The sequence below is a fragment of the Larimichthys crocea genome, chromosome III (assembly GCF_000972845.2).
Source record: "Larimichthys crocea isolate SSNF chromosome III, L_crocea_2.0, whole genome shotgun sequence".
NCBI classification, from domain to species: domain Eukaryota; kingdom Metazoa; phylum Chordata; class Actinopteri; family Sciaenidae; genus Larimichthys; species Larimichthys crocea.
Genome location: NC_040013.1, coordinates 31,697,762 through 31,710,382, shown reverse-complemented (window position 1 = coordinate 31,710,382; position 12,621 = coordinate 31,697,762). Strand labels below are relative to the sequence as shown.

At 40.8% G+C, this 12,621-nt stretch overlaps 1 protein-coding gene across 8 annotated transcripts in view; it reads left to right on the top strand.

Annotated features, from left to right (window-relative positions):
- The window catches only part of pde4d (phosphodiesterase 4D, cAMP-specific), a 159,549-nt gene that overhangs the window by 124,763 nt on the left and 22,165 nt on the right, over positions 1 to 12,621 (top strand). For 7 of the 8 annotated variants that reach the window (XM_019259892.2, XM_019259891.2, XM_019259894.2 and 4 more), the window contains one exon: positions 11,314 to 11,505. In XM_019259892.2, the coding sequence (XP_019115437.1) occupies positions 11,314 to 11,505 (192 nt within the window). Of the gene's footprint in view, positions 1 to 4,289; positions 5,085 to 11,313; positions 11,506 to 12,621 lie in introns of those variants that run through there. The other variant, XM_010735917.3, reaches the window with a different exon arrangement.

Sequence of the window (12,621 nt, the reverse complement as noted above, 5' to 3'; positions counted from 1 at the left end):
CCCATCTTTTAATCCCAGTCAAGTCACACCCATGCTGAGCTCTCTCCTCTCCTCTTCTCTTCTCACACACACAATACTATATATTCTCCCTCTTTTTCTCTCTTCATCTGTCTTGACACAAGTGTGTCGGCGTGAGGCAGTGGTTTGGAGTGCCACCAAAATGAGTTTGCCTGTGAACTCTGATTACCTATCTTTGGAGAGGATAGCCCGCTATCGCCACGCCTGCTCCAACGGTTCGCCGTACGCCACGAACAAGCCCATCGACATCAAACCTCGTGGCAGGAGAGGGTATGATTGCTCTCTGGGAGTAAAACTGTGGGAGGAAAGGGGGAGAGTGTGTAGATGAAGGAACTTTAGCCTTTTCTTTCTCATCCTGAGAATTTGTAGGAATGGCTTTCATGTGACACGTTATATTATTTGCATTCTTTAAATAGTTAGATATCACTGTTGTCACCCGGTGTCAGCTTCTGCTTCTGTTATCTTCCTTTGTAGTTAACGTTCAACTCTTGCTTGCAAGTGAAAATGGAGTGAGAAGTATTAAGATAAGTCACGGGTGAAACTAAAAATTAAAAGTGTGGATTTATGTGTTTGTATGACTTACATGAATGTACACAAAGAGTGTGTGTGTTCTCTCTTATCAGAACATTATCTTATGAATAGCTCCACCTGGACAACACAGAACTGGAACTGTGTTCACAACCAAGCGTTATGTAAATGGTCGTTGCTTGGTGGCTGGTTGCGTTGTTAGAGCTCAGTCGAAGCTGTAGTGCTGCTGTTTACTCTGCTAAAGCTATATTGTCGACCCGAAGTGTGTGTGATTGTGCATATGTGCGTGTTTCTCTGGGTTCCATGAGAAGCAGCTATTCTCCTTTTTACAGAGCTAAGAGCAGAGTAAATGATAAGTAAGCAGGTTTCATCCAGTCATCATCTAAAGCATCAAGGTGTTCAGGAGCCACCGCTCTGTTTACTAACCAGAGCAGAGTGTAAGCTAATCATCAGAGCACTCTCTGTTCATTAAAGCTCACACAGAAAATTTTAAGACCTTGTTAAGCCTATTTTCATACTGCATTTCTCTGACTAATATGCACTCTGTGACCCCAGCCAAAACGAAGACGTGCTATCATCTGATGTGCGTCTGTGCGCACTTGTTTTTTTGTGTGTCTGGGAAGTGTGTGGTGCATGAATATGAATTTAAATTGTGTGTGTGTGTGTGTGTTTGTGCCTCAATAGCATTGAATATGAAGCAACGTTAATGGCTGGTGGCGTTTGTAGACATATAGATATGGATGGAGCCCTGTCAATACTGTGGACAGGCCATCTGTGCTCACTGCCTGCTCCATAGTTAAGTGCTATTTATATCAGCATTTACAGAGTGTGTTTACCTGCACCATATACTGAGCCTAGCTCATGGAAGAGGTTTTTTTTTTTTTTTTTTTTTTTTTTTTTTTTTAAAAAATCAATTATTTTGTCAATTACTGTGGTCACTTAATCTATGCAACTGTTTTATGACAGAAAACTATCCTAATTTTTCCACTAGATGGCAGCGGTGTCTCTCTGAGTTGCATTTTAAGCAGCGCTTATGAGATGCTGCTACATTTGCTTTAATTTACATTTACATTTTACATCTGCTTTAATTTAATGATTTAAAAAAAGCCAGCAATTGAATGCCACCTTTATTTTGTGCAAAACAAACAGACGTAATCATTAGAAAAGTACTGAAGATTCCAAGTATTAGTGGAGTTGTCAATTAATCGCCAACTTTGGTAATCAAATAATAGTTCATTTGAAAGAAAAGGTTCAAATGATCTGATTTTAACCTCTCTGATGTGATTATGTTCTGGTTTATTTAGTCCTTTATGTGAGTAAACCGAATATGTTTCTGTTTGAGGACGTCACCTTGATCGTTGGGGAAACATTTTGTAGCCCAAACAACACTTAAATGAATGAATGATCCATAAATTAATCTATCATGAAGATAGATTTGTGCTTTGTGTGACCCTTACACTTTATATAAATAATGTGTGTAAATGCTGAAAAGAATCAGGAGGGATTATATAAAATAATAATCACTTATTTATAACGTGATAAATGTACAAACAACTTTGGCAAAATGATCCCAGCGGATAGGCTTAGGGAATTGATCTTTTATGGCTTAAAGTTAGTAAGCTCTGTGTCTTACACCTCTGCTTCCTGGGGATGGCAGTAGTGTTTCTGAAAAGCAGAAACTCATCATTCACTTTTCACAAGACACTAGAGGTAAACAAGAACCAGTTGTGTGACTCCCATACTTGTATATTAGTTCTGCTCGAGAGTGCTGAGCTTGTTGATCAAGACCCTAATCCTGGACGTTTCTATTGTTGAAATGATATAAGGTGCTGTTTGCTTATATCTAAACACATCTGTGTCAGGGAGGTAAAATAAAAGTGTTGCTTATATATTGAATTTACTAGGGTCGCAAGAGGTGTGCTGTTTACATTTACTTGTCATCACATTGTCTGGTGTGTTATGAATTGGGATTCATGTGGCTTTAAGGCAGAGGAAAGACTGCTGGATTCCCCATGTTTCTTAAGAAAACTGGTCTCTTCTGTTGTTCTTTCCTCAGCCACATGGAATGTGCAGACTGTGGTAATAGGATTAGTTTCACCACTCTGACCAAGCTATAAACTACACCATTCTGCCGTGCTACACTGAAAGCATTAGATGTTCCTATTCTACCGACTGTAACTCACTTCAGGTGCTCCATACATGGTCACATTTTTAGCAGTATAACAATGTAAAACATAGCAACCACCCAGCATGAAATCAGCTTCTCTGTCCAAGAGACACATGGTTATATGGAAGAAAAGCATGATTACACGGTGATCTTTTATCGTGACAAGTTGTATTCTCATTAGATAGAAGGTGTCTGCATGTATGGCCAGTGTTTATGTGTTTGCTCGTGTGTCATTTGTGCACATTTCACGCAGGATCATCTGCATGTGCGTATACAAGAAATTAGCATATGACATCCGTCTTGCTCTTTCCTCTGGTCTGCCTCCTTTCTCCCGCGTTATAAAAGCACATCTACGTAATTTGCTCTGAAGCATCAGTAGCCATGAAGTGGATGTATTATCAGTGTAATCTGTCTAGGTGAAATGAGCAATTAATTCTTCCCACATGAGAGCTGGAGCTGGGTGCATTTCCTTTTCTGCTGCATACCTCTCGTGAACAAAGAGAAACGTCCTTCACTCTGTTGTTACTTACGTCTACAGCCAGTTGCACTATTGATGACATGGAAATATTGTCATGGCTGGAATAATGTGTATGCTCATACTTCTGTTCTTCTGGTTACATGTGTTTTTATCTGCGTTTGTTGCTTTTTTGTTTGAAGTTTTTACTTCTTGGAACTACAACAAAGGGCACAGAAATTGCGGTGTCCTGCTGTTTGCTGATTTAGTGCTGTGTTTTCCAATCATCCCCCAGTAGATAACTGCAACGGTGAGAACAAAATTGAAATTTAAAAGTAATTGTCAGCAATGCTAATGCAGGATATGGTGATGATTAATCAAGCTTTGACAAAAGACATGCGTATTTGTCTGTGAATGTTTTCTGTCGTTCTCTTTTCGTGTGTTTCACTTTGTGATTAATTGATTGGTTGATTTCTGTCTCGTTTCCATTGTACTACAAGCTGCACACATAGGTGAAGGAGTTTGCTCGTCTTTACTCACTCATGTGTGATTCATGTGCCAGACAGCTGACACACCTGCCCGCCTGGTCGAGTTCTAATGTTAATGCTTCTTGCGCCACAACAAACAATGCCATCTGAGCTCCACATTCAGACTTATTTCATAGACAGCGACACATTGATGATTCCATTTTTATAGGCAGCAAGATACAGATACTGATATTTGTTTGTTGATATTTTTTATGAGAAAAATAAAGTCACTGCTCACCCTTCTGTTGAGGTGGTATATGATAATAGGTCTTTGGAGAGAGTGGTGAAATAGGTACATAAAGCGAATAGAAGTCTAGATTAGATACACATTGTATCTAAATACTGCAAGTTACTGTAACCTCTGAATAAATTAGCTTGGTACGGCTAATAGTAAAATGAATTTATTCATTTGTTCCTTTCACATATCTTCACTCCCACATTTTGATAATGCTCCCATGTGCCATTACATTCCTAACTCCTGTTTGTCTGCCAAACTAAATCACTAAATCTCTCTTTATCTTAATTTATTGCCACTTGTATTAAAATGATGAAACTGAGCCAACGTCGTCCTTTTATGTACACACTCTCTCCAGATCATCAGCGTGCTTTAGCTGTTGGTTTTAGGTTTCTGTTGCATCTGAGTGATTGACAATTGAGACGATTGTTAGGATTGCTCGGGGATACAAGTCCCGCCCTTCAAGGAATTACTACTACCAAAACAACCCCTCCCACTATAGACATAGCCAAGCTGCAGCTCCGGGAAACAGAGTGAGAGAATAGGAGAGTCGTGTAACTCAAAGACAGGAAAGCAGTCGTAAGAGAGATAGCAAGAAAGACTGAGATAAAGAGGGAGTGGGGTGGGGGGGTGAAAAAAAAAAAGAATGTGGGAGGAAGAGGAGATCTTATTTCCAACAGTCAGGAAGGAAAAAAAACACGAGGACCTGAAAGTGAGAAGCAGAGTGAGAAAGTGTAACAGCGCATGGCTGGGTTAGGAAAGAGCAAGATCACACACTGATCTGGCAAGTAAAATAAGTGCAAGTGTGTGATGGAGAGAGAGGAAAGGAGAGCAGGCTGAACAACCACCTACTGTCAAACGATCGGAGCACGAGGAAGAAGCAGCAGCAGCTGCGTGGAATAATCTTGGACTCGCAGACCTGACCACTCCACCGAACTATTGCTGAGGGAAGGAAGCCCCACCTGGATCACTTCAGAGCTTGGTCATAGGGCTCCAGGTGGCCCAGAAGGGGGTGTGTGTGTGTGTGGTGGCTTTATGTGTGTGTGTTCGCAGATGTTATGTATGTGGATGTGGAAAGAAAAGCCAGACCATGAGTATCATTCTGAAGCCACGGTCACGTTCTACCAGCTCATTGAAGAACACAGAGGGATTATGGTAAATGGACGTGGAACTTTGTCCTGTCTGCTATGCGTTCACGTTTACCCTGTTGTGTGTGTGTGTTGCTCTTTTGTTCTCCATCTGCCTGTTTATTTCTCTTGGAAATACTTTTCCTCTGTCTCATAACCTCAAGTCTTTCCTTTTCTGTGCTTTTTTTGTTTGTGGATCTCTCAACTATAGTCTGAATGCCATCACGCTTCTTTGCAATCCAAACCTCTCTGCCTCTTTTTGGGTTTGCTGCAAAAAAATGTTTTGCACCCTGTAGATATGTCAGTTACAGTCCTTCCGCACACGGCATGTCATGTTCTGTGGTCAGATTAGATTAGTTCTGTGTATTCTGTGCATTGTCAGGCTGACTCAATAACAACATAACACTTGCTGTAGTTGTCATGACCCTCAATGTGTCTTTATTAGAACTCACTGTCTATTCAGCCAGTGATAGCGTCTAAAACACAAGGTTGTAAAGCAGCAAAGCAACATTTATTGAGGAATGTGTTGTGTCACTCCATATGTCTGCACATGGCTCCAGATAAATGCAGGATGCAGAGCGCAATGCCAGGGGCATAAATCGCTGTTTCCTTCCCCCTCCTGCCTCAACTTGTCCTTCCCTGTCAGCACTCATTTCCAACTAAGAAAGCGCCCCGTAGCTTTAACACTGGGTGTTAATATTTACAGATTTTTCCACTGCAATACTCAGCTGAGCTGTAAATTGATCAAAACAACCCTGGACAAATGTTTGTGGGGTGATGGTTGCCCAGCAGCATGTTTAACTCCTTGTACTGTTCACAGTGTTGTAACTTTGTCAGTTTATTAATCTGCTCTAGCCGGAAATGACGCTTGTGTGAAATGAAGCTATATTAATTAGTTCTTTGAGGGTAGTAGTTCTCAGAGCAGTGCAGGTCACAAACATTACATGACCTGGTTTGATGCAGAGAGGGTGCAACCACACGTAACCACATATACCAGATATCAGCATGCAAGCAAACTGCAGAATATAGCTTTTTGCTCATGTTAAAAGCTGAGAATCTGGCAGTGTTAGGTTTGCATGAGCCATCTTCTTGAATGGCGACCAAAAACAGTACTCAGCTGGACGAAGCATACCGCCTCCTCCATCTGTCCTGCCCTTCTCTCTTCTGTTTCATCAAGGCTTCTTTCACGAATTCCCATCAACACTTTGCCTTTCATAAATGTTGTCACTGTGCTTACGAGACTTACAGCGGATTTGTAACTCCTACAATCACTTGAAAACACCTGAATTGTAGGTGATAATTCAGCTGTTTGTGTGTGGGTGGGTGTGTTTCTGCAATGTATGCATGTGTCATGTCAGAAAGAGGTGTGTTTCGTCTCTAAATCCGCTAATTCTCATCAAGATAAGTAGACCAAACACACAAGTTAAGCGTCTGTGTATGTGTGTTTCTGCGCTTGCATGAGTACTTGTGTATTCATGTGCACAGCTCAGTGCATGTCTACTTATGCCCCCAAGCCTTAGCAGACGCCACCCAACCGTGTAAGTGCAGGTTTGTGTGCACAGATATTTGAGTACGCACCAGTTTTTAAGCTTGAGTTTGGGAGAGGTAAAAGATGAGGATTTTGGGAATGAGCTCCAAACCTTTTGGATCGCCTCTTCCGCCTTAACAATCCTGAGTGATGTTATGTTATGATATGCTGAGATAAAGCGTGGAGAAGTGGGCAGTGTGTGACTTTAAACTTAAGTGCTTGCATCTGGCCTTTGTCAGTGCACAGTTGGACATCTCAGTCAAGCTGTAAATGTTGAAGGTCCTCTGTCCTCTTATAGAGCCTGACAACTTACAAGTTATCTAACATGTTTTCCAGATGTGACCTTTAGTAATCCAGAACTGAGACGATGAATAGGACTGAAAATAGGTTCATAGTTAAGTGGTCATATAGGCACAGAACTGGTTTGCTTTGAACCATGTGACCTGTAATGACGCTGCATTGCCATAGTGATTCTTTATATGTCTGTCATGATTGACTGAGTTTTCTGAATGGCTCAGTGACAGCGAACACTAAAGCAGGGTCACGATGAAAGTAAACCTGTAAGGATCATTTGTGATGGATAAAACATGTAATATACTTTCATGCAAACAAGACTTTTTTTTTGTTTTCAATGTAATTTTCTGTACAGAGTGAAGTCCTGTACAGTCTGTTAGTTAAGATATTAAAATGTGGCATAGCCCTTATCGGTTTATCTACCATTTTTTTCCTGCATTCTGGTGGGTGATAATTTCACTAAGTGTGAGTACAGGCAAGATAGAGAAAACGTGTATTGGCGAGTGGTCAGTCACTTATCTGCTTGGCCTGACTGCCCTGTGGGTGCTGGCCTCTTTCAGTTTTCCTCTTACGTCTGTCTCACGTCTTGCGTTTTGTGGTGGTAAGATGCTAAGGACTTGTGCTGAGAGGTTTATGAACACTACCATGTCTACTAACATTGAATTAGCTGATTTGGCAACATGTGCTGCAACATTAGGATCACTGTTGTGTTAGCGAAGAAAAAGATAATGGTCGCATTCACATATACAAGATGTTTTTTAGCGTTCTTTGACTGTTCTTTTAGTCATTACTCATTGTAGAGGAGGTCTGTATTTCTCTATATCATACTAATATCAAGATTTTGCTGTCACCAAACCAACACAGCTTTTCTATTACATGCTGTGTGTCTGAATCATAGGTTATAACCTGTGCCACCTTTGATCTCTTTATTTTTTTCCTCGGTCACGGGTTACTGTTTTGCATCAAGAACCTGGTCAAATTTTCCACACACAAGTTCAGGATCACGTACACTCCCGCATGCATGAAAGGAAACACACTGCTTACAATCCTCATAAATATAGACACTCAAATATGCACACACACACACACACACACACACAAAAACACACTCACAGCTCTGACATGTCTCTCCTTGTCCTTCTCTACTCCCTGCTCCCCTTTTTGCCCTCTCAGCTTTCTAAAATAAATCAGTGTCGTCTTCCCTCTCCCTGCTTCGACACACAGCTCTGTTCTGATCGACACTCCTCCACACATCTGTAACTGCAGTTTTTGCCCATGTTTTTATAATTGTATGCACATCTGTGTCCTACTTTTTAGTGAAAGAAAGTTTTAAATCTTCAGAAATATTTGTTGTTGCTTGGGAAGAGGAAACGAATATCAAGTTCGCATGAGGTATTATTTAAAGAAAGCCATACTATCCTCCCCTCAGCTGATTATTTATCGAAGACACTTATGCCCTGACCTTGTCCTCCTGTGCGTCTCCTCACAGCGCTGTCACGTCAACTCCTGTGGTGTTTATAATTGCGCAAGTGACCCAGGGCTGAAAATGAATGAGTCATTGATTTAGTGTGTGTGTTTGTGTCTTTGTGCGTGTGTGAAAGAGAGAGAGACAGATGAGAGAGAGATTGAGACAGAAGTGATTGAGAGCCAAAGACGGAGGAGAAAGAGAGAGAGAATGGATAAAAGAGCTTTGCAGTGTCCTTAGGCATGTATATGACCCAGCAGTGTCCTATGGTATAAAGTCACAACAGCTACTGTACAGTTCTGGTGTTTTAACCTCTGCTGCAGTGCAACCAAAAAGATTTCAACAAACTAATTCTCTTTTCTTTTTTTCCCCTTGCAACTCTAAACGCAAGCATGAAATTCTACTCTTGTGGGAAACACTGTCCCTACAGGCCGTCTTTTTGAGTAGATCATCTCACTGTGGGCTGTTGTAATTAAGTTACTTAACACAGAATGCTATTCAGGATTCTGTAATCATTTTATCTTAATTTAGTTTAGTTAGTTTCTCTCTCTCCATCTTTCTCTGTGTAACAGGGAGGGTGTTTAATCTAAAAGATTTGATGTATGTTTCAGCATACCAGTTTGTATTGAGGTAGATGATGGAAATGAAACGACACAAAAGTTAAGTAATGCTGGATTTACTTCCCATCTTTACAATAATCCCCCTATGAGTTGTACTCGTGCTTTGTGTTGATTCTCACAACATAGTCATAGGGGTGTTGGCATTTTTCCTTTTTATTCTTTTTTTTTTTTTCAACTCACGCTTACTCAACAAAGGTTGCTGCTTTGTGTCAGAGCAGGCAAAATATTCAGATGATTTCCGTCATTCCCAATGAGGGCGTAGAGGTTTGGCTGAGAATCTGTGAAGGTCGTGACGTCACACATGATACACACACCTATTACACAGAACAGCTGGAATGACGCTGTCTAAGCTTATGTAAAGTTTTTCACCTGCAGTACAGAAAACAAATGAATCATTTGTAAAAGGGTGTGTGTATGTACAGATCCTGGTCGAGTGACATGCTTCTGATCTAATACTAAATGTAGAAAGACAGAGTGAGAGGACTAGGATAGATATTGGGGTGATGTGTGTAAATTAAGACAAACAGAACTGGGAAAAAGTCTCTGGAGTCATTGTAACTTACATATTACCTCTACGAGAGCTAGTTAGAGACGGGGACGAGGACAATACATTTGCCCTTTTCTCAGTCATTAGGCAGACATCCAAACTATCCCATTCCACACCCAATGCTCACTCTCACACTCGCTTTGCTGCTGCTACTCAGAGAGATCAGAGAGATAGCACAGCTTTTAGCCATTTAGTTGTTGTGGAAAATATGCGTGGCATGTCCTGTGTGTTCTTGTGGCCCTGTTGTGTCATATCTGATGTGAGAAGCGACTTACATTTCCCTATTTTCACAACCTATAAACCAAACTTGCTAAACACAATTCAGAGTGATAACAACTTGCACCTGTTAGGTCAGTGAATCATCTGTTGTCAAGGATGTGAAATACCCTGAAGAATACAATTTCTCACGCAGGAGTAATATCAAATAACATTTCAGTTCGGTGTTTTCTACACCATGCAAACACGTGTGTACACACAGACTTGCTCACTCCAGTCTTGGGGTATCCTGTGTTCTTAGAAAACACAAAGGCAGAACATGCTTCCTGGCTATGTCGGAGATGAAACTGGATTAAATGCCTGGCTGTTTTCCATAGTGAGGATGATGATGATGATGATGACAAAAGAGGCATCATCCCTGTGCATACTACGTCTTGTGCTTAGGGGAATCCCCCCATGACCTTAGCATCCACACAAAATGGGATTATAGGATTGCTTGGTAGCCTTAGCGATGAGACAGATATCCCCTGGTGAGAGGCGTTAGTCATCACCTGGAGCAAACAATCACCTAGGAGACTAAGGAGCTCATTGTGACATCCCAGTGGAAAATGGTGTCACTGGTTTAGAAACGCCTTGCAACTGTGAGTCAGTGGCATTGTTAGAGCAGAGGTATTCCCTATGGCCCTGTACAGAGTTTAAGCCAAGAAATATTGCTTGTTGCTTGTATGCATATTGCTTTGCATATTGCTGCATTACTCCTAACTGTTGATGATGTGCCAATTAGCCTGCCACTAATCATAATTATCCAATAATCAGCCAAATAATAAGGTACTGATTGATTATAATTTTAAATCGTCAAGCTTGTGAGCAAATCTGCGTCAGCCATCAGTAGCGTAGAGCCTAGTACAGAGCCCACATGCCTACAAGGTATGCACGTCATGCAGAGTGTAGGCACGTCATGTTATGCTTTATATTTCACAGCTCACAACCGTGGAGCCAATTTACACCAACATATGGAAATGTATGGCAGAGCCTATGCTGTTTCAATGGAGAAAAAAAAGTGTTAATGTGGGTTTAGGCAGGATGTGAGTAATCTCTGAAGTCATCAAGACCTCTAACATGTAATTAATGTTGTTGCATAAAGCCTGAGATTTATTTAGACACAGATCATAAAGCTGGATCATACAGGCAAGGTACAATCTGTTACAGACAGCACTTAATTTATTCATTCAGGCATGGTGTGCTCTTTAATAAAGAATTCATATGTAAAAAAAGCTGCATCATTTCAGTCAGAGTTGTCTACTTCACTGTTAAAAACTGACAGTTGAAATTGATGACTGAGGAAACTTGATCACTGCATCCCTCCTGTCATCCTTTGGCTATTGAAAGACAGAAAACAGACACGCTGCATTGTGAATCTTTGCTGCTCAGCTTTGTATCACTATTTTTTCTTTTGGATAATCATTAAGGAAATAAACATGGCCACCTGTAAAACCTTTTAACCTGTAAAATATGATCAAAAAGTGTGCATTTTCAGACAATGATATTTCTGTCTTTCTCCCCCTCTCTCTCCCTCTCCAAATGCAGTTTTGATGTGGACAATGGCACGTCATCAGGTCGCAGCCCTCTGGACCCAATGGCCAGCCCGGGCTCAGGCCTCATCCTGCAGGCCAATTTTGTCCACAGCCAACGGAGAGAGTCGTTCCTCTACCGCTCCGACAGCGACTACGACCTCTCACCCAAGTCTATGTCCCGAAACTCCTCCATTGCCAGTGACATGTGAGTGCATAGTGTCTTCTGCGTCCTCCTGAACCTTCATAAAATACACCTATGTGCTCCTTATTGTGCTGAATGTGGTCTTTTTTTTTCTGCCTCTCTGAATTAGTGTCACGGCTGGATGTTTATTAGACCAGTTCTTAAAGCTGCCACGCTGTTAGCTTTGGCCCTGGTAGGAAGTGTGCATGACCAACAACTGATTGTGTTGTGTCATATCTATTTTTATCCAATAGCATAAACAAGGTGGTCAGTCAGTGAGAAATTGTCTATGAGCACAGGTTATGTGACTTAATATTTTGCAAAACTATCAATAAGGACAAGGGAAGGGGCTTGCAATGCTTTTAATCTGTTTCAATCTGCGTTTGTGTGATCATTTGTCTTTTATAATAATAATAATCCCCATTGCCTTGTAACTGTAGTAGCACAAACTCCACCCAAGCTCGCTGGCATGTTCTGGGTCAGTGTATATGTTTTCTCCACATACCTCATTTCCCACACAGTGGTGGCTATCCAGTTACATGTGCTGTACACTTAGTCTTACAGGGAATAACAATATTGACTGAAAACGTAGCATTTCGATCCAGCCTGTAGGAAAGACAAATAGACAAAAGGATAAAAAATAATGTCCTGCAGTAACCTTAGACTTCCTCCTTACTGCTGCTTTTTGCTCTAGAGTATTAAACCATTGATCCTTCCTTGACCTACGCCCACTAACCAGTTGCCACATTTAAAACCATTGTTACAAGTATTCATTAATTTTTTATGCCTCATTCTTTCATATATATTTATTTTTTCCTCCTGATTTCCTCTTGAAGGAAAGGAAAGCATGAGGAAATTTGTATTAACAGCTCTTTTTATGAATTTCCTAATCATACAGCTTCACGTTCAAATTAAAGTTGTGAAACATTGAGTTGCACAAGTACTTAACTAAAAGACATCTTTAGAAGAACATAATTCAAGAAATTCTTTATAAGTAAACATCATAACTAAGTTAGAACAGAATGTTTGTGCCCCCCAAAAAGATTCTTTCCAGTACTCTGAGGGTCTATAGCCCATCAGCTTTATTCCCAATACCTTCTATTTCTTTTGCATTAGGAGCACATGGCTGTTGTGGAGAAA